Genomic DNA, 22,776 nt, shown 5'->3' on the forward strand with positions numbered 1-22,776 from the left:
GGCAACCCGCTCTCTGCGTGGAGTAATGAGGGTGGGCCTGGTTGCGAAGGGCCTGCTACTGAAGGGGGACTTGGATCTCGAGCTGGTCCTCCTCTGTAAGGAAAAGCCGACGATCAGTCTGCTGAAGAAAGTGTCTGAAAACCTTGTTACACAGCTCAAGGTAAAAACATTGCTCAGCTAGTTCAGTGTGCTGAACATCTTCATTAGAGCCTGACTGGTATTGAGTTTTAAAGCTCCATTTATCTCAATTATGTCTTTGACATTTTCATCTCTCTGCACATACAGCAGTGATGTTCTGTTAAGTTCAGTAATGTGACTGATCCCTGACTGCATGTGTTGGCATGAGACAGACATCTGCTGGAACTGTGTACAGAATTATATCAGACTTAATACCAGCCTTACAGGGATCATATTATTAGTGGTTGAACAATATGTGGTTTTCAGTGCGGATGCCCAACACTCTCCAAATGTTTTGGAGAGCAGGGAAGCTGATTACTCATGTGTAATTCTGTCAGATGGTGGTGGTTGTTTTGTTTTTTTTTCTCTCTCTTCTTGCATCAAATAAGATAAAACAATTAATATTAATTATAAAACAACTTGTAAATATGCTGAAGTTATCTATTTTCAAAAAAAAAGAAAAAAAGGTACTACCCCAGCACACTTCACTGTGCGGCCTGAGACCTGAGAAATGGTCACTTAAGCTATGTAACAAGAAGAGAGGGAAACTATTTGGTACCTTGAGAATTTCTAGTCAGTAAACTAGTCAAGTCTCACTGGAATGAAATTAGCTTTCACATTGTCTTTAGTGCTTTATAAATCACTGTTTAGTATTATTATATTGAAAATGGCTGTTAGTTGTACAGTAGAAAAAGTAACGTACTAGCATATATACAGTTTCGGATGGTATATGTATCCTGTCTTGTTAAAGTTGCAAAAGCCAGACTGTGAAGAGAATGAGCCGATTACAGCTTGTGTGTTTTTTAATGACTATGAGGGAAGGGAGGGAATGTCTTCAAATTTGGCAGAAGTTTCCTCTTGAACTCAAGGATGAGCTGATTAGATGAGATGGTCATAGGTCACACGACACAGTGATGTGTCACAATATGTTAATGCTGTATCTAAAAAAGGCCCAGAGGGAATTTGATTAAACTATGTATGAATGTGAGTCTGGACAGACACAGATTTAAGTTATTTGTATAGAAATATAATCTATTATTTTGTGTGTTGTTAAGTGAAAATAAATACGTCAGTATTGTTTCTGGGAAATTTACAAAGGGTGTTTTTCACATTCCTGTCTTGTGACATGCCAACATGTAACACCTAAATCAAATCAGCAAACTTCTTGACAAACACATCTCTATTTCATAGACAATCACAGAAGAAAAATATGTGGTGACTCAGCACATCCGTGAGGCCAGTATTATCATCAAGAACACCAAGGAGCCCCCCTCTCACCCTCACAATTCACCTGACATCTCCTGTCGTGCGTGAAGAGATAGAGAGGGCTGCTGCTGGAGGTAAGCTCCTACACCCAGGCCTCAGTGTTTTTGGTTTTAGAGGCGCCACTCCTCCAGCAGGGAGGCCAGGCAGGAATCCAGGACTAGACAGATATTGTTTATTGGGCCTTCAATGGAGCTAGGGGACGAGAATGCACCATCAACATAATGAAACTGTGCTATGTTTATAGCTCTCTAGCCACTCTCGTAGTTCCATGTAATGTAATTGTACATTTTTGATGGCCCAATATACAGTATAGGGCAGGTAGTTTTACTGACTGCTGAAGACATGGCTTTCTCTTCCCCCTTAATATTCAAGGTCACCAACGAAATGAAGGCTTACTGAGAATTTAACCAAATAAAGAGAGAGACCACTTTGTTTGCATGTGTTTTATCATTGATGATGAACGGTTTGCATTGCAGCAAAAATGAGTAGCAAAACATGTGGTGAACTGTCCTTGGTTGTTAGACCCAGCAGTGGGTGTTGACTGTCTCTGAGGTTCTTTAGCAGGGAAGGCTCGGGGTTACAGATAACGATAAGGGACACTTGGATTCTGCATTTATAGTAAGCCACTCTCAAAACTGGGATTGGCCCCAGCTCTGTAGAAACGGACAAACTATAGAATAATATAGATATACAGGAAACAAAGAAGCTGATTTCTGCTTGAGAGCTCTCTACAGTAGTGAGCAGGTGTTGAACCTTGACCTTATCTGTAGCCTCGTGCCGACAGTGGTGCCCAGTTTGGGTCTTAATCATTTTTTTTAAGCCATCAGTTTTGCTGCAGTGTGGACTTGTTTTGATACCCACTTTTTGTGCATCTGATAACTTCTGCCTGTGGTTCCAATTCTGATTCTCTCTGTCAAGCCTTCTAGTTTGTCAATTTTTAGGGACGCTGGACCTTTGACCAACTGGCCGCTCTCTGTCTCGGAAGGGGCAAAGTGCAGTGTACCCAGTATAGGGGCGAAGGGGAGGGCTCTACTTCCTGTTAACACCGGAAAATATACGCAGGCTTTTTAAAAATTACTGGTTAGTGATGGGTGGATGAAACCATATGAAGCTTTAAGGTGATGTTTCTGTGTCTGCTTGTGTCGTGAAAAGATTCAGATACACCATGATCTGCTGGACCCAGGTCGTCAAGGCTGGGGCGGGGCCACGACACCACCTCAGTTTTGCTGTGTGCGTTATCATTAAGCTCCATGTACACTTTTAAAGCGGTTGTGCATGATGTGACAGTAAAAAAATTACAAAGTAAAATCATCTGCTGATCACTCTTCAGTTTCAGAATCTCCCCGTTGAAATGTTCATATCGTGTCAATAAATCAAGACTGATCTTTAGTTCAGAATCAGGACCTTCAGTGCTTTAAGTAATAAGTAATTGTAAATTAAGCTGTGCCACATATCATGCAACTAATATTAAGTCTTTCACTGCTGTGTACAGGTGTACAGTACAGTATTTATTTCCACTACTGCTATGTGGCAGCACATTTTAATATTGTGCTGCATAAACCACAACATTTAAAATATGACTCTGATAATAATATAATATAAACTCAGTAAATTTTCAGAAGTCAAGCAAGCGTGCTCCTGAGCAGAGTGTATGATCTGCCAGGACCTTTTTATACTTAGACACCATTTTTCAGGTGGTTTTCTTCATTTCACACAAGCTCTGACACAACATGATGAAACATAAAAGTCACAGGAGTATAATGAGCTCCAGCTTCGTATCATCTGCCTGTCTCTAGCACTGAAGAATTAATTTGAGTTGAAGCAGCAAAGGAGAAACCTCCCATTTGATACCAGTTATTCTTAATTAAGACTAATTTTTATGTCAGTTATAACCCACTTCACAACAGTGTCGCTCTGGTGGGTTTTGAGTTTAATCATTGTGGGTCGGGCCGTACAAAACCATGTTAACTGGGAGGTTGAGAGCGTTTGGTGGTTCTCCAGTGGAGGGGTCCCCCTCCCCTTCCCCCTCCTGCCTGTGGTTTGGGAAGGCTGCCTGTGTTCCCCCTGGCCGGCTGACAGAACTCCCCTTGGTCAAACTGTACCTTGTCTTCTTATTCCACCTGCCAATAGAAACGCTTTCAGTCAACGATCCCCCGGATGTTCTGGACAGGCAGAAATGCCTAACTGCCTTGGCGTCTCTCCGCCACGCTAAGTGGTTCCAGGTTTGAATCTTGTCTTTATTTGTCTCTAAAACAGAAGTAGTTTTCAGTTTGGTTTTATGCTGTATGTTCTTTTGTCTTTTATTTGGATGTTTCATGTGTTATTTTTCTTTATTTACTCTTTTGAAGTGTTCTTCCTGTAGTAATACTTGATGATCTGGATGTTTGTTTCTTAGGAAACCTTTGTCATTAAACTTTTGTAGAGTTGCTTTGCTCACTTAACAGGTTCTACTGCAGTGCCATTTTGTTTTTTGTTTTTTAAAGTTGTTCATTGCTGCTTTTTTAGTTCTGCGTTCATTACCTCCCTCACAACTATTTAACTCAAATCAGCCAAAATCTGAGACTAATCCACAGAGTATCCAGGTGCAATATTTCTATAATGTCAGTGTTGGTGTGAGTGAGTTGTTGTTTTCACATTTATGCAAGTAGCTAGTAACATTGCTACCCCATTCTGTAGCTTTACAGAGAAACTGTTCTTTGTAGTGACCCTTGTCAATGACAACTCGTCATAGTATCACGGCCTGTGTCATCTTCGGCTTCCACTCCACGACAACCCATCTGTGAAGCTTGTTTTTGTAGAATGTGTGGCCTCAGCTGCTCCTGCTCTCTGGCTGGTTTCTGTTTTTCTTTTCGCCACAAAATCAACAGGAATATTGCACCTTGAGTCGTATTTTTAAATAAATTTTTCATCGGCAGCACCTAAGCGCATCCTTTTTAAAACCGTTCACTTAGTCGTCACGTTGAAGCTGGTATGAATTTAGAGGTGGCTTTGATCACTCCTTTCTTCCTTTAGGCACATGCATGATTTTTCTCCCCACAAACAAATGTGTTATGTCTGACACCATCAGTCATGTTGGCTACTGACTCACAGCCATGAATGTGGATGATTTAAAAGTAGAGTCTTCCAACAAAGTGAACATTATTCTTTCATCTAATATCTCTGGACTAAATGACAAAGCTAAAACTGTTCCAGTGTGTGGCTTCTTTTGTTTACTTTCATTTAGTCTGCCGTTTATCTTGTTTTAGGCTGGACCAGATTTTCTTCTTGAACTAAAACTACTTGTTCCCTCATGCCCATTCCTTCCCCTCCCCACCCCCTGATTGTTTCCTCAGGCCAGAGCCAACGGGCTGCGCTCCTGTGTCATCGTCATCCGGATCCTGAGGGACCTGTGTGCCCGCGTCCCAACGTGGGCCCCGCTCCGTGGCTGGGTGAGTGAAATCCTCTCTTAATCATGAATTCTGAGAACTATTTAAAATTAAAATGTAAATCCAAATTAGATGCACATAACAGTAAAGACTGTGTCACCAGCATATATAGTTTCTTCTGCAAAGACCACCATCACATGTGTTAAGCTGCTGAGATGCTGTCTAGCGCAGTGACCTTAAATCTTGCTGTGTTAGTGATCAAGCCTTATAATAATAATCTTTATCTCTCGCGCTGTGCAGCCACTGGAGCTGATCTGTGAGAAAGCCATTGGCACAGGGAACCGGCCCATGGGGGCAGGAGAAGCACTGCGGAGAGTTTTAGAGTGTCTGGCTTCAGGAATCCTCATGGCAGGTATGAATGTGAAGCCTCTGGTCCAAATTGTCTTTTTATTGTGTTACTACACTCAGTTGACACTTTATTAGGTACAAGCTAAAACTAAGTCAGCTCCAATAGTATGTAATAAATCCTCCTAAATGATCATACAGTTGAATCGACTCTGAACATTATCACCTTCCTGAAGGAGCATTTATCTCACGACTGTTGTCACGGATTTGATGTAGTTATAGCTTGTTGTTCTAATACATTGATAACTGAGAGTGTACATTCTAAAGGTTGAACTCACGTTGTCTGTTGTAGATGGAGCTGGAATCTCTGATCCATGTGAGAAGGAGCCCACAGATGCGATCGGCCACTTAGACCAACAGCAGAGAGAAGACATTACAGCAAGTGCACAAGTGAGTAAGATAAGTGTGTGTGGGGGTGTGTGTGGGGGTGTGTGTTTGTATGGCTGTCATTGTGAAGATCAGCATGAATTTTTAACCATTGGACTGAGGACATTTTTACAAAGTGTGGACATTTTAGCTGGACCTCACAATGAGAAGGGTGTTTAAAGATCAATTGTGGGGTTAAGACTAGGTCTTAGGGTTAAGGTGAGACAGTACACGATAAATTGAAAACACAGAGAAACCGACTAGATTAGCATGACCTACGAGACAGTATGGGAATGCATTATGTCAATGAGTGTCCTCACACTGACTGCCTTACGAAATTGTGTGTGAGACACACTATATTTCACGTACACATACACATAGACACATACTAATATTTCAGTAAATGTGTAATTCTTACTGTGTATTTATTTCAGCATGCCTTAAGGCTGTCAGCTTTTGGACAGCTTCACAAAGTGCTTGGAATGGATCCCCTTCCCTCAAAGATGCCCAAGAAACCTCGTAGTGAGACTCCTATTGATTACACAGGTAAACAGTACTTTCACTGTAGTTGGTCTTTTTGTTTTTAACATTTATGGATTCGATAGAGTACAATACATCACAGGAGTATATTGATATGACTTAACTTTGTCTATGCATCTGCGATGTAGTGCAAATCCCACCCAGTACGGCAAATGCTCCGCCAATGAAAAGGCCCATTGAGGAAGAGGAGGGAACTGATGACAAGAGTCCCAATAAGAAGAAGAAAAAGCTGCAGAAGAAATGTAAGAGCTTTTTTTTGTTGGCTAAAAGCTCACTCTGTCAGCTATTCACCACCAGATCTCAAGTTGCTATCACCACATGATCTTTATTTATCAAGCCAATAAACTACTGCTCATCCCTTTTTAACATTTATTTATTGTGACTACAGTAAAGTAAGTAATTTAGTAACTGTTTAGATTTTCTGTGTGCTCCCAAGGACCTCGGCAGAACAGGTTTTAGGTACTATGCACCTATTAAATGGAATAGATGGATACTGTATTAATCCTTAAATAGAACAAAAAGCAAGGCTATAAATGCAAATTGATAAGGGAAGTAGACTTGGGATATTACTGGCCTACAAACATATAAAGTAGGAATACGATGTGAGGTATGGTAAATTGGTGCACAGTCAGTTGATTTTGATAGAACCACTGAATATCTGAGATGAGCAAGAACAGTAGGAATCCTATAAACCAGAAACATCATCGACTCATTGACGTCGTCTCTTCTTCGATTGTGTATTGTTGGTTGTAAATTAAATATCTTCCGCTGTGGAGAGTTGATTGGACAAACAGAGCAATTTGATGTTAGTATATGTAGAAGTTTTTTTAAATGAACAGTCCTATTCTGCCTGTATATCATACTGTTGATGTGGGACATGATGTGGTAATATCCTCATTCTGTGCTTTTAATCAGCTCCAGAAGAGAAGGCTGAGCCGCCCCAGGCTATGAACGCTCTGATGAGGCTCAATCAGCTGAAGCCTGGTCTCCAGTACAAACTGATATCCCAGACCGGCCCTGTTCACGTTCCAGTCTTCACAATGGCAGTAGAAGTAGATGGCAAGACTTTTGAGGCTTCTGGTCCATCCAAACGCACAGCCAAGCTGCACGTAGCTGTGAAGGTGAGCACATCATCCAGAGGATGGATATTAAAAGGCAAAGGGAGTTTTTGTGGAGAAATTATGAGAAATGGTTGAAACGTAACAATTTTTAGAATCTTATTTGTATTTTTTACATATTTAAATCGTTCTTCTGTGGACAATTATAGGTCCTGCAGGACATGGGTCTCCCCACAGGAGTGGAACTGAAGACGGCTGAGTCAGCAAAATCAGAGGAAGCTCCAGTAGCTGTGGAAGACGTGAAGCCAGTAGTAGCGCAGATTGAAAGCACCACTGCTGGCACAGGAGCAGCAAATACAGACACCACTGATGCTGTAGAGGTATGAAGCTACTCTGTGTTTCTACCAATGCTGATTTTCCTCCGTTATCATATTTATCTAATTCTCTGTGTTTCCTGTCAGACGGCTCGCCAGCAGGGACCAATCCTGACTAACACGGCAAGAACCCCGTGATGGAGCTGAACGAGAAGCGCCGCGGCCTTAAGTACGAGCTCATCTCAGAAACTGGCGGCAGCCACGACAAACGCTTTGTCATGGAGGTGGAGATTGACGGGCAGAAATTCCAGGGAACAGGGTCCAATAAGAAGGTGGCCAAGGCTTACGCTGCGCTGGCTGCTTTGGAGCGACTCTTCCCTGAGGGCTCTGTGGCTGATGCTGCCAAAAAGAAAAAGGGACCACCAATGGTAAGCAGTACAGCAGAACAAAGTACTAGACATGAATGTCAGGGTATTTAGATATTTATAAATAGTTGTCTACAAACTGAAGGAAAAATAATTTTAAACTGATACAGAGCTACTGAAACATCAGTAGTCAACTAATTTGGTTCAGTAAATTAATTAATTATGTGATAATTAATTATTCATCTTCTTTAGCACGCTCCAGGCTTTGGAATGATGGGAGCCTCTGGAGGTGGAGACGCAGCTACACCCAGAGGCAGAGGGCGAGGAGGACGAGGTCGTGGCAGAGGCAGGGGCTTCAACAATGGAGGCGGCTACGGACAAGGAGGGTAGAAACACACTGTTACTGCAGTACATGTTGTATATGGTGGGAGAACGTTAGATCAGAATAGTGAATTTGTGTCTTCCTCCCAGGTGGTTTTGGAACGTACGGTTACGGGAACAGTGCTAACTCCGGATACAGTGAGTATTTATTTTACCTTTCCTATCCAGGTTTGATGGTCATGTCCTTTATTTACTTTTTGTCTGGACTGATGTTAAACTTACCGTGTGGTGGATACAAGCATACAGTGACTTCAGAAAGTATTCAGGTCGCTCCCTTCAGTTTATGCTGTAGATCTGATTTTTATTCCTTGGAGAAACATATCGGACAATAGAAAAATATAGATTTCTTCCTGCTGTACCAGTATGTTCTGCTGTCAGTGAGACTGGGGAAAGCAGTTTGTTCCTTTGTCTGCTGACAGAGCGACGCCACTAAACTGTTGTTCTGACAGAACAACTGTCCGTCAGTAGCACTTACGCCCTTACTTGACTTGTCCTCAGGTCACTCCAGTGTTGTCTTCGTGTGAACTGTGAACCCAGTCTCAGGTCTCTGGAGCTGGGTTTCCTGAAGGATTTTCATCCTTCCTTCAACTCTGACCAGCCTCTCTGTCCCTGCAGAACATGAAGGGTCTGAATATTTTCTGAACCACTGTACAGGTGGTGTATCTGTTTGACTCCAGCTTACAGCAGACATGATACATCACACAACACTAACACATGTTGGGATGTTCCCAGTTCAGTGATTTTACATTTCTCTGCTTTAAGCCACAGGATTGAATCTGTTTTTGACAACCCCTCCCCTCTTATGAGAACCCCTTTGCTTCCTTCTGGCAGCCTGTTCTGAGGACTGACCTACCTGAGAGTGACAGGAGCAGAGAAATCTAAAAAAAAAAAAAAAAAACCCAACAACTCAGTTTAAAAACAATCTGACCTAATGAGTTACTGAACTGCCTCTTTTATGGCAGAAAAAACCCAAATAAATCTAATTTTGATATTTTTTCCTTTCTCTGCCCTGTCTCACTCTTTAGGTGACTTTGTCTCAGACTGCTATGGCTACCACGAGTTTGCGACATAGATCTTCCCCAGTGTTAGAAAATCAAAAACAGTCCTGTAGAGAGGATAAAACGGACAAAATACTCTGTAGTGTTCCAGCGGCATCAACCTCCACCATCAAGTCCACAACCCTGGGAATAAAGTGACATCGACCCCTCGGCCCTATCTCGTCAGCCCTCTATCACGACACCTCGGGGAGATGATCGACCACTGCATGCATGTAGCTACAAGTCACCTTCTGTTCTCTCAGCTTACTGTGAACCTGGGCCTCCCCACACTGCAGGGCTGATTTATTGTAGACTGACTCCATGTGTCTGACCGCAGACAAAGGCTCTGTTACTGGATTGTGATGAAGTGAAAGCCTGCAAGAGCTGGACAGCAAACAGCCTCTTGGATTATTGTCGACACCACAACAGCCTCTCTGTCTCCACACTGTTTACTTTGATGAGAAGATCTTAACGTGAATTGTTTTTATCTCGTTCTAATGCCTTTCTGTCCCTTCCAATCTGAGCTCATTTAGATTTTTGATTTGCTTTTGAGAAGCGGCCGCCTTGTTGATTTGAAATCTGCTGTTTGTGTGTCGTGCCGGCCACGCTGTTGAGTCATGGATTACTGAAACGCATGACGGTCTTACAGTATCCTCAAATCTGAACGGCAACAGGCTTTGATAAACTGAGGGGGGAGAGGTTTGCAAACAGAATGGCTGAAATAAAAAATCTGATTTCTGTTCGGGAAGGGAAAACTTGCTTTAATGTTTTTATATGTTATGTTTTTTTTTTTAATAAATGTCACCATTCATTACTGTTACTGCAGAGTCTGCATTAATTCAGTCTGAGTGGATGAACAATAGAAAAGCAGTAGTAGCTGTAATACTGAATCACGGTGCGCCTGTTTTAAGACTGATGCGTGCTGATACTTCCAGATTACTACAACAACGGTGGTACAAACGGAGGAGCAGGGGCATCAGGCAGCCCGTCAGGTGGCCCTCCTGCCAGCTCTGTACCTGGATCAGCAGAGGGCTCCTATGGCTCATACTACCAGAATGACGGCACCTACACTGCCACTCCTGGCGCCAAGACCCCCAAAAAGAAACCCCCCATGCACAAGGGAGCGAAGTCGCCCTTTCCAGGTCCCCTGGGCGCTAACAGTGGATCTGCTGGGGGGTACCAGTCCAGCAGCCCCTCAGGACAGGGCTCCTATAACCAGTATGGCCAAGGTTATGGGCAGGGAAGAAGAGTTTCAACCAGAACCAGGGCGGCGCTGGTGGATACTCGTACAGCACTGCCTACCCGAGTCAGGTGACAGGGGGTTCTGGAGGGAGCCAAGACTACAGCTATGAAGGTGAGTTAGGATTTTTATCCTCTCACTCAGATCCAGTCCAGATATTTACCTACAGTACATGACAATTAAATAACAGCTGTCTCCTACTTGACCTGACACAGTAGCTTATTGATCCAAATCCTGGAGGTCCTAGGTCAAAAACATGAAGTTTAAAACATTAAAATATTAATGAAAGAATAACTGAATCTGCTAGAGTGAAGACATCTCACTCTGTGGAGTTTTCTGGTGCTCTTTTTGTTTTGTTAGTGGAGCATCTTCCCTCACAACCAATCTCTGCATACAGACACCAGATACATTAAAAGGGCAAACCTCCTCTCAGTTCGATCATATATGGAAAAGAGGGTCAGGACTCAGGACAGTTTGGTTGAGAGGTTGCATACTCATGCAGGATGTCACAAAGAAGCAACACTGCTTAGTGAAACAATAACACAATCCACAGTTCAGAGCAGGTCGTTGCAGCGAACAGGCAGTTTTGTTTTTTTGTTTTCTCCTTGGTTTGCTTGTAGTCAGGTGTGGGACACACTCCTGCACTAACACTAATCAACACATACTTCACCTGCAGGTTTCAACAGCCAGTCCAATTACAACTCACAAGGAGGTGGAGGAGGCAGCACCCAGGGCTTTGGCAACAACCACTCTCAGTACCACAGTCCAGCGGGCTACGGCAGAGGAGACGGCAGCATGAGCTACCAGTACAGATAGACTGTATCACTGTGTGTGTGTGTGTGTGTGTGTGTGTGTGTGAGAATCATGGGCACCAAGCATCCTGTATCAGTGTCTCAAGCCTTCTCCAAAGAAAGTGATTGACAGCTTGCCTGTGCTCTCTGCCTTTTCTATGTTCGCTTCTTATGTGCTTTTGGGTTTCTACGTAGCACATGTGGGCACAAAGTGAGTCGTTTCAGTGGTCTGGTCAGTGCTTGGTCTTGTGTTTTTAAGTTATTTTTTTTAATCTGTGCTACCAGTCCTCATCCCCATCACTGAATATGAAGGCTGATGCTACAAAGTACTCACCCAATAGCTCTGACTTAGTTTAGTTTCTTATAATAAGTTCTGTGGCGACTGCAGTTTTTCTTTTACATGTGAAACTGGTAAAATCTTGTAGTTTGAAACTACAATTTTTTATGTATTTTTTGTAACAATTCAATACCCAGAATAGCTTGTTCATTTCTTTATCGCTTGTAATTTTGGCTTATTTTGTAATTTACTCAATGTGATGTAGTTATTTTAATAAATGGTTTTGGAGATTACTGGAAAAAACAGTCATCCTGACATTAAATCCACAGGTTTTGTTCCTGTCGTTGTTTAACAAAGCGTGTTTGTATGAATAAATTACTTTTATTTTGAGTAGAGTCTTAATTAGTTTTGAGTTTCAGGAATTGGTAGCCCCCGATGCTCATCATTTAAGATTCTTTAAAGTATGTCAACATAAAGAATGCCTTTGTGTAATGGAAGAGAATAAAAAAAAAACTGTACAAACAGAGCAAAATAATAAAATAAAATAAATTAATTAGACATGAGCAAATTAGAAAATGTGGTTAAAAACAAAATGTGAAGGTTTCTGTTCTGTTTTGAAGCAGCTGTTAACAGTTCTTTAGTTTTAATAGTATTAGTTATTAGAAAGTTAAACAATTTTTAAAAAGCTGCAGAAGACACTCAAAACAGACCAAATGTGTTTGTGGAGGACGAACTCGGCGTGTGACTGAGCCCTCACGTCTATAGATCATAAAGAGAAAACTTAAAATGCAGTGTACAACTGGTAAAACTAAAAAGACATGACACATATTTTATTTCTAAGGCGGCTAAATAAGAAAAAAAAATCAGGTATAGTAGGACCCTGTATCTTTGTGATGGAAGTGAGGTGTCATATAGACCATCTGATAATTAAAATGTTATACTGTAATCTGTTGTAAAAGGTTTTAATTAGTGTAGATATAATACTATATATACTATTATCATATATATAAAACTAAATATTGGAATCTAGCTATTAGAAAAACTACTTTTGTAAATAATTTCCAGATTACAATGAAATCAACCATAGAATTTTTTTAAAATTGTACTTTTTAATTTAACAAGGATTAAAATAGTTTTTATGAAGTTTTAGTGAAGTTCAATAAAAGACTGACATTAACAAAATATGGAACAAGAATACTAGCTGTGAAAGTAACTGAGTACATTCACTCAAGCACTGTACTACAGTTTTGAGGTAGTTGTACTTTACTCGTGTATATTCCATTTTATGTTATTTCCTCTACATATATCTGACAGCTGTAGTTACAAAATATCATCAACAATTCAATTCTAACTTTATTTGTTGAGATCTGCTTTTTTGATCCCTGGAGAATATTCATGGGCTACTCTGCAGTTTAAACATAAAATAGATATATTATAATAGAAAAATAAATTATAATAATAAATAATCGATGTATCAATAACTGTAATCCAATAAGATAATAGTCAGCATCAAGGTGCTTTTTTACTTTTACTTAAGTACTTCTACACTGTATTACTACAGTACTATACTACATTAATAGTTTTACTGTGTACTTCTACACTGTATTACTACAGTACTATACTACATTAATAGTTTTACTGTGTACTTCTACACTGTATTACTACAGTACTATACTACATTAATAGTTTTACTGTGTACTTCTACACTGTATTACTACAGTACTATACTACATTAATAGTTTTACTGTGTACTTCTACTGACTATGGGTGGGAAACATTTTATACAGTATTTACGGTAATCACTTTATCTTTTTTACGTCACTCTACTCGAGTACATTCGGCCTTCGAGCAGCGCTGCGTCACATCCGGTCTCTTCCCGGCTGCGCAGTCGCTCCAACATGGCGGACACCGGTGTGGTGGAGAAGCTCCTCCAGGGGATCGAGAAGGCGGACGACGGCGTGGACAGCCTGGAAGTGGCGAACAGCCTCGGGGTGGACCACCAGGTCGTCGTCGGGGCCGTGAAGAGTCTTCAGGCCGTCGGAGATGTGAGTTCATTCGGCTGTTGTTGAGTTTGACTGATGCAACACAAGGACGAAGATTAAAGAGTTTCTACAGATGAAATGAGTTTAAATGAATTAAAGTTCGGAACTGTTCGGACCCACATGGCGGCTCGGTACCAGCACAGTGCACCGAATGACCCGGTAGTTCAGGGGAAATAAAAGATGGACTTAGAAAGGAGCTTCCTGTGTTTTCTTAGTTGAACCTAAATGATCATGATCTAAATTAGACAAGTGTAGATTGAAACCACTGTACTTCACAGATGTACAGTTCGTAGAGCCGGGCCCCCAGTGGATGATCAGTTTGTCTAATGGTTCTTTTAAGATGTTTAATCCACTCTCACATGGTCGTGAAGTCCTCTCTAAAACCCCAGAAGTCTGCGGGTTGTTTCCTCTTCATGTAGTCGGTGACCTGACGTGACCTTTACCAGGGTTCAAAGCTTCACTAACAGTAATGAACTTCCTCAAACATGAGCTGTGTTTCCACATGTCACCTGGCTGATCGCTGGTGTTGTCTGTTCCCGCCCTCCAGGTGATCTCAGCCGAGCTGCGCTCCTCTAAACACTGGGAGCTGACGGAGGAGGGATCTGAGATCGCTGAGCAGGGCAGCCAAGAGGCCCGGGTCTTCAGCTCCGTCCCGCTGGAGGGTCTGGCTCAGAGCGAGCTCATGGTAAGTGCTCCGGGGGCCGGGGGAACATTCAGCCTAATGGGGGTTCAGGTGTAAACAGAGGATGATGATGATGCTCTGCATTTGTCCCCATGTAGAAATTGTCTTTTGGGAAGATCGGCTTCAGCAAGGCTATGTCCAACAAGTGGATCAGAGTGGACAAGACACACGAGGGCGGACCGCGAATATTCAGGACTGTACGTGATTCCTTATACACACCTGCTGTTGTAGCTTCTGTGGTCAGTGGCTCCTGTTCTGAGTTCAATGTTTCCTGTGTCTGGTTCCCAGGTGGAAAACGTCGAGGACCAGGTCAGAGAGAAGCTGCTTCTGGTGCAGAAAGGTAACGGCGGTCATCTGGAGGAGAAAGAAAAGAATGAGCTGAAGAAGAGGAAACTGCTGTCAGAAGTGTAAGTTCGCACATCTTCAGACCAGTGGTTCCCAAAGTGGGTCACACCAACACAGTAAATATCAAAATGGGCAGTTTGTTATGCAGTTATGCTGGTTTTCATAGAAACAACACACATTGTGGAGTTCTGGAGCTCAGGAGTCTGGAAAATAGTGACAGAGCAGTAATGGAGAACAGCTGACGCAGTAAACAGTAAACAGCTGCATGATGGTTCTCAACACAGAGGTAGTAGAACAAGGTCACGCAGCAGTGTCCAGTGCTTCACCAACATCATGACAGGAAACCACCTGTCAGCGATGTCAGGTCTGCAGCTAGTTTTCTGTCTCCACATCAGCAGCAGACTCATGTGTCCCATCAAAACGCTGCAAACTACATATCTGACGTAGTATTTGTTGAGTATTTACAGGACGAGTTGTGTTTTATTTGTTATAAACACAAGAGTTATTTATTCTGAGATGTTTGAAACTCTAAAACCTCAGAAGTCTCTTTCAAACCTCTGGTATCGTGAGTAAGTTTCAATGATTAAACTTAAACATGAACAAATCTTCTTACATCACATTACAAACGTGTCTAAACTCAGCAAAACAAAATGATCTATTACTTATCTTCATTCAAAAACATGTAATATAAAATCCAACACTTTACATGATGAACACTAAAGAATAAATCTCACTGAGAGAACAGACATAGTTTAAAAGGAAAGAATAAACGGATCCATGAGACAAAAAACAGACACAACCACACAGTGTGCTCCGTTGTTGCATTAAATCTCTTGACGTGGCTCGTTATCACTCACACGAAGCTGGTTTGGCTTTAAAATGACGAAGAGAACGAACCACCACACGGAACATGAACAAGATGAAAACCAAACAAAAACAGAAACTTTAGCAGAATCACTCTCAACAAAAAGAACAAACACTGTCAGGAATCCCATCGCAGAAGACATGGTGCCAATTCCAGCTGCTGAGAAATGGTTTCAAACAACACTTTAGACTGAAGATACACTGTGTGTCTGAGTCCACCAGCTGTGCTTAATTTATGTTTAATATTTCCAATCTGTGGAGCATCTACGTATTATTATCAATAAGGAGAAAGTATCCAGGTAAAACTTGTTGCACAGCCAATAATGATCTGTTAGACTTCACCATCTGAGACGGTGCATTTGTCAGTCAGTAGGTGGCAGTAGAAGGTTTAGTCCTGATTTAAAGCTGATACTGGTTCAGTGTTCTGTTGGGACCATTTACACGAGACACACACACACACTTTACTTTACATGCAGCTCGAGACAAGAGGCACTGTTCTAAAATACACAACCAGAGTGTTTGAAAACCCCACACTTCTACTACTACGCTGACGGATGTGGTGGATTCACAGAGCTGCTCTTGTTTGAGTTTTCACTTTGACACAGACTAATAAGTTGAAGGTTCTGGTTTCAGAGACCGTCCAGGGATGAATCCAGGTTAATTGTTGTGATGCTTTGTCTCGTAAAAGTCAGTTCTGTTCTTGTGTGAATGTCTCTCCATCCTCAGAACGATCAAGTCCTACTGGATCACCAGGGGCAGCTCCTTCAGCACCACCCTCACCAAACAGGAGACAGAACTGACACCTGAGATGATCGCCACGTGAGTCTGCTTTCTTAAATTTCATATAAAAGCACTTTATGAAGAAGTGAGGTACTTCTTTCACCTACCAGAGCATCTTAATGCACGATGTAACACCAGTGGAAAGCATGTCCCGTCTGTCCTCATCTGTCGGTCAGTGACAGCGTGCAGGGTCTCAGACACAGGACATATAGAAACCTCTGCCCATAAAAGGGGACACGTCCAAAGACGAGGACTTTGTCCTAAAGGCAGGGCAGGACAAACTGATAGTGACCAAAATAACATTTAAGGAAAGGAAATGATGAGTTTAGAGCAGCTTCTGTGGAGACTGATCGTTATCTGTGAAATAGTTTTTATCTTTATTTAAGTTAAATGTACAGCAGACTTTAAAATTTGCTTTAATGATATTTAAAAAAAGGACAATGCAGCTGACGACGAGGATTTGAAAGACAGCAGAGTAAAAGTCAAGAGCAGTGATGTCAGCTTTCATAAAGAGGATTTAGCCGATTCAGGCTGATGTTGTTCTGACTGTGGAGCCGTTGATTTGATGACTGAATGATGTCAGATCGTTACCCGACTCTATTTTTTCAAATGAGATTTTCTTTTAGAGCAGTATTTCAGTTTAGTTTCCTCCTCGTCTGTGTCTCTCACTACTGTCTCTGCAGCTCTGTACTCAACCAGTGTCACGGCCACATCAAACCACTTGTTCAGTATCTTCACTGAATTAAATTCAGTTCAGTCGCTGTGTTGAGCAGCGTCATGTCTTCTTCCTTCAAACATCCTCGTCAGGTTTCACAGACTTGATGACACCTCAGACTCTTCATTACTGTAGCAAATAGAAAACTGCAGCCTGCATTGTTTGAATGTGGTTGTTGTCTTCAGGAAAACCTGTCAATCATTTTTTTTACTAAATGAATTTCAGTGGCAGCTGGAAAGAGAAGAAATTTAAACCCTACAACTTCGAGGCCATGGGTGTAGCCCCCGACTGCGGCCACCTGCACCCGCTGATGAAGGAGCGAACACAGTTCAGGCAGATCTTCCTGGAGATGGGGTGAGGAGCAGTAAATGTCACAGTGAAATCAACACGTTGACACACAGACACGAAGCATTAACTCTGAGTCTCTCTGTAGCTTCACTGAGATGCCGACCAACAACTTCATAGAAAGCTCCTTCTGGAACTTCGACTCCCTGTTCCAGCCCCAGCAGCACCCGGCCAGAGACCAGCACGACACCTTCTTCCTGTCCGGTGAGGCCGAGGTTCCACGTGCCACATGTTTCACTCTCCAGTCCAGTTCACCTCATCACTGATTGCTGTTTATTCCCAAACGTGTGCTCTCAGACCCGGCGTTGGCCCACGACTTCCCTCAGGACTACCTGCAGCGAGTGAAGAAGGTCCACTCAGAGGGCGGCTACGGTTCACAAGGGTGAGATGTCGATGTTCAGTCAACAAATAACAACACGACTTAGTTCTGATTTCTTTCATATCACAGGAGCTAGTTTGATTCAGTGGCGCTGGAAAGAAACCTTTCTTAATTTATCTCTGTCACCAGTCCACAGTAAACATGTAGGAAACTAAAAACCTCTCTTACGGCGGCTGAGATCAGTTCATTTTATTAGTTCAGAAAAAAAACGTAAGGTCTGAATGTGAACAAAGCTTCGTCTTCAGGAAACCTCCTGACTTGGTGTCTAATGTCCTGCTGTTGTTCAGGTACAAATACGACTGGAAGATAGAAGAAGCTCAGAAGAACATTCTCCGAACTCACACGACAGCAGTCAGTGCGCGCATGTTGTACAAACTCGCGCAGCAGGTGAGTTGTTCAAATGTTGCAGCAGCGTGACTTTAGCGCTAGTGTTGTTTTTTGTGCTGCTGCACCGACTGTGATCATACTCGACCTCACTAATGCTCTCTTGACTAAAGGGAGCAAATCCCCACATCGGATTCCAAACTGTTGAGGAAAGCTTTCCTAGAAGAGTGACAGCTCAGATGTGTCTGTACACATACTGTTAATCCTCAGAGCGTGTACTGTACGTAGTTACTACATTCATGTCTCACATTACACAACACAGGAAGATATAGAGTAAACAAAAGAGTTTTAAGAGGAGCTTTGAAAGACGACCCTCGACAGCTGACGGGCTCAAACTCAAAACCTGATTCCTTTGGGTGATGACTTGATGTAGGAACCATTAGTGATCACTTACACACACAGGAGCTTAAAAAGCAAACAGTAAAATCTAACAGGAAATCCTACAAATCCTGAACTAACGGGTGAAAGGAAGCAGAGGCCCACTTCTCAGTCGTCAGGTTCTCATTACCACTGTGTATTTGATCCGTCTCTGACTTGTTGAACCATCCAGGAGAAGTTCACCCCCGTCAAGTACTTCTCCATCGACCGGGTGTTCAGGAACGAGACGCTGGACGCCACTCACCTGGCTGAGTTCCACCAGATAGAGGGGGTGGTGGCCGACTACGGCCTGACGCTGGGAGACCTCATTGGCGTCCTGCATCAGTTCTTCACCAAACTAGGTCAGGATCTCTATCAGGGCTAAAGGTTAACAGAAGGAACCCTCTCTGTGATGTTCTGTGCAGCCTTTGGTTGTTTTTCTCTTCAAGCCACATAAACCTCCTCTTCTTTTCCAGGATTCACCAAACTGCGCTTTAAGCCTGCCTACAACCCGTACACAGAGCCCAGCATGGAGGTGTTCAGCTACCACGAAGGTACCTGTTACCTGTGTTACTCTGGTTACCTGTGTTACTCTGGTTACCTGTGTTACTCTGGTTACCTGTGTTACTCTGGTTACCTGTGTTACTCTGGTTTGGTTGAGATTCCACCACCTGACAGGACATAAATCTAAGTGTCACACTTCATCACAGCATCACGGTGTCCTCTGTCTCTACAGGACTAAAGAAGTGGATGGAATTGGGGAACTCGGGGGTGTTCAGACCAGAGATGCTGCTGCCCATGGGTGTTCCTGAGGGTGTGTCCGTCATCGCCTGGGGGCTGTCTCTGGAAAGGTGTACACACACACACACACACACACACACACACACACACACACACACACACACACACACACACACACACACACACTGGGCTTGTGTCCCTGCTGCTGAACAGATTACAGCTGATTTGATTTTCCTGGTTGTTGAGTCACGGCAGGTTTTAGATTAGAAGCCTTTTTGTGGACGTCTGTGGGAACGACACTAGATTTTCCGTATAAGGATTAAAAGTGAGAGATTGTGTCTGTAGACGTCATCAGTGGAGCTGTGAGCTCACACCTGACCCACATTTCACACACTTGGACAGGTTTACACTGAGTGTGTGTTGTGTGCTGTTGCTCACTGAGCCTCTCCTCTGCTCCTCAGACCCACCATGATCAAATACGGCATCAACAACATCAGAGAGCTGGTGGGACACAAGGTGAACCTGCAGATGGTCTACGACAGCCCCATATGTCGACTGGACTCCTGAGTTGTTGTTATTTATATTTCGACGGACCTGATTCGTCTTTACCCCCTAACATCATGTGTCGGCCTCTCACACCTGCCAGGTGTTAGAATCCCAGCTTGGCCAGTTAAACCAGTTGGTGTGAAGGCGTCTGTTACAGGTTTTAATCTCTAAGATTCAAAGGGCTTTAACACACAGGAGCAAACTTTACTCCTGCAACACGAGCGAGTCTGACTTTGTTACAAACTGGACATGTGTCTTCTCTACATCTTGTTGACTTGTTGACGAGCGACTTTGGAAATAAAAATAAAAAGATTCTGGGATGTGTAAACATCAAAAAAACAAAATGAGTTTTTTTATGAGACGGTCGGTTTCTGTGCATCAACAAGAAAGAAGAATCATTTAAACTCGTCACCAAACTGATAGTGTTTGTAGTAAAAGTACACATGTATTTTATAATATCCACTAGTAAAAGTAAAAGTACTCCTTTTGCAGAATTCTAATTCTGATAACTTTAAGATAATATTGTAATATTATGTCTGTAATATGCATCTGAACAGTAACTAGAGCTGAAAATGTAAATACTAATACTACGTACAGAACTTAAGTACATCACTCTGTGATTACTGCAGTAGTGACACCAGTGAGAAGACGAAGTGATAAAACGTTTCTAGCAGCTGCTTTCGGGACATTTAGTCATTGAACACGAGAAAAACGTGTTGGTTCCTCAGAGTGAAAGTAAAACACAGTAATAGAGTACACGTTTAGTTTTAGTGCCCGGGTTTTATTTCCTGCACCAGATTCTAAGCTCACAGATACACACGGTGCATTTTGTGGGGAGGGTTGATGTCTGATGGAAAAAAGGCCACAGGAGCATTTGGATGTGGTTTAACTATGTTTGTCATTCCTAGAATGTGGGATTAGAAGGTTCTTAGACCTCGTGTAGACTGATCCCAGTCATGTTTCTGCGAATGAGACCACGTCGCTCATTGTTAGACCTGGACACACGTTAACATGTAAAAGCTGTTTCACAGACTTGTCAACAGATGCATCATGAGCTGGAAATATGTAGAACTCGTCTCATCCTCCGTCGTCCTCCCAGAGTGAGGGTGGGAGAGGTGAAGCAGACGTCCCAGGTGCTGCTGGAGGACTCACTTCTCCATCCAGCCTCCCTGAAACAGTTTGAACTAAACCTGATTGTAGCAGGACTCATTCGGTTTTACCTGAATGTGTTTGTCCTGTAATCTGCAGTGAGAGTCTGTGCGTACGGGACGGAGGAATCCACCTGTGGTAAAAGCTGCAGGATTAACTTGTGTTCAGCACCTGTAGAGTTGCTGGGAGCCCGTAAGACTTCCACTTAAGCTGATCCCTCAGTGTCTTGAAATACCTCGGAGACGACCAGCTGGTCGCTCTCCAGGCGGGAAGCAGCTTTGTTGACAGTCGTGACCTCTGCAGGAGTCTGATCTCCTCGACCTGTTTTAGAGAGAAACTCAGAGACGTAGTAAACAGAGCTCTTCATACCAGGAACCAAGTCAGTGTGGTGACTGAGGGACGGAACAGTGGACCAGACACGTCCATGAGCGTCTCTGTCCTTGGTTTGTCCTTCTCGTGGTGTTTGCTTTGAGACGGGTGTAAAGTGTAGGACAGGAAACACAGCTTGTGCGTGTGTGTGTGTGTGTGTGGGTGTGGTCATATTAATGTGTCCAGCACGTGTCATCACAAGTCCCTCAGGATGCTGGGGTCCCTGGTCCCTGGTCCTGGGCTCCCAGGGAAAGCCAGAGAGCTGTGACTGGTGGGGCTGTGTGCGAGAGGGAAGAAAGACGGGATGTAGGGGATGGCAGCCAGCAGCAGGGGGCTGGTCTGGGGGCTTTCACTGTGGGACAGGGGGATCATGATGTCGTCCTGGTCCCACACGTGGAAGGCGTTGTGGGAAAACGGATGCACTGAGGGAGGGTGGCCCGAGGTCATGTGGTAGGGGTCGTTGTTTTTCTCGACGTCCTCATCATCGGGTGGACCCAGCAAGCAGTCTGAACCAGGGAGACACGGGTTGGACAGTTAAAAGCTAATGAGCAGGACAAGAGGTCACAGGACTGAAGGCAGGGACATGTTTTATCAAACTTCAAAATTAGGACCATGAAATAAGAGTCTAGGCCCAACTCTGACCCAGACTCACACCGGGCCTGGTTCTGCCTTAGTCTCAGGTCTCAGCACAGACGGTGTCATGAGATATTGGGTCCAAAGATGGTTTCCCAGAACCCGTTATAATGAAGTAGTTAGAGAAACAAAAGAGAAATGGATCAGTCAGCAGTTTAAAAGTAATGAAGTGTTGAAGAACCGGTTCCTGGTTCTGATCCAGATCCTCATTTAACAAAAGTACAAATACAACAATTAAAAACTTCTCTGTTCCAAGTTAAAGTCGTGGAAATAAAGTAAAGTGGAAACTGAAGTAAAGATGTTTTCACAGGTAGAACTGGACCACCTACAGTCCAGAGGACCAGGACCAGTCAGGGGGGGTCGAATAAAGACCAGCTGGTTTATACTGTAGTAGTAAAGTAAAAGTAATCTAAGATGTAATTGAGTACGATCCAGTACCTGAGTACTGTAACGTCTCTACAGTGGAGATTTAATGACCCACCTGCGATGTCGATGGCCAGGTCCTTGATCAGGTGTCCGACTATCGCATAAGCGACTCCCACGACCACCAGAGCGGCCATGAGCAGGTAGATGACCCCCTTCGGCAGCGGGATCAGCTCCCTCACCGGGGGCCGGTACTGCTTGTACAGAGGGTCGCCGAGAGAGTCCGGAGCTTCACCGGTGGAGTTGAAGCCGGTGAAGTTCATGATGAGTCGGGTCCTGCTCCCTCAGACCGGGTCCATCCTCCGAACAGCGGGTCCACAAGAGGCGAACGAGTCCGAGACCCAGAGGGACCGAAGAGGAGAAACGAACCGCGTCAGAGCTGCAGCCTTCATCAAATGTCTCCACCCGTCCCTCCACCCTCCCTCCACCGTTCAGCCTTT

General features: G+C 43.3%; 1 protein-coding gene and 1 pseudogene across 1 annotated transcript; both read left to right on the forward strand.

The window, feature by feature from the left end:
- Positions 1 to 6: 6 nt before the first annotated feature.
- LOC113154338 lies at positions 7 to 11,925 on the forward strand (annotated as a pseudogene).
- A 1,518-nt stretch (positions 11,926 to 13,443) lies between these two features.
- Positions 13,444 to 20,098, forward strand: LOC113154535 (phenylalanine--tRNA ligase alpha subunit). The gene is made up of 13 exons (XM_026348800.1): positions 13,444 to 13,627; positions 14,172 to 14,309; positions 14,405 to 14,503; positions 14,595 to 14,713; positions 16,242 to 16,334; positions 17,236 to 17,364; positions 17,444 to 17,559; positions 17,653 to 17,737; positions 18,022 to 18,121; positions 18,669 to 18,837; positions 18,952 to 19,029; positions 19,212 to 19,326; positions 19,678 to 20,098. The coding sequence occupies exons 1-13, from the start codon at positions 13,481 to 13,483 to the stop codon at positions 19,781 to 19,783; spliced, it is 1,494 nt and encodes a 497-aa protein (XP_026204585.1). The 5' UTR covers positions 13,444 to 13,480; the 3' UTR covers positions 19,784 to 20,098.
- The last annotated feature ends 2,678 nt before the right edge of the window (positions 20,099 to 22,776 follow it).

Source organism: Anabas testudineus, chromosome 8 (genome assembly GCF_900324465.2).
Source record: "Anabas testudineus chromosome 8, fAnaTes1.2, whole genome shotgun sequence".
Classification (NCBI taxonomy): domain Eukaryota; kingdom Metazoa; phylum Chordata; class Actinopteri; order Anabantiformes; family Anabantidae; genus Anabas; species Anabas testudineus.

Bases quoted from the DNA above. Each gene is read 5' to 3' on its own strand.
- LOC113154535 (XM_026348800.1), top strand. From the start codon at position 13,481: ATGGCGGACACCGGTGTGGTGGAGAAGCTCCTCCAGGGGATCGAGAAG. The intron at 17,560-17,652 runs GTGAGGCCGAGG...GTGTGCTCTCAG, and splicing joins CGACACCTTCTTCCTGTCCG to ACCCGGCGTTGGCCCACGAC. The intron at 18,838-18,951 runs GTCAGGATCTCT...CTTCTTTTCCAG, and splicing joins TCAGTTCTTCACCAAACTAG to GATTCACCAAACTGCGCTTT.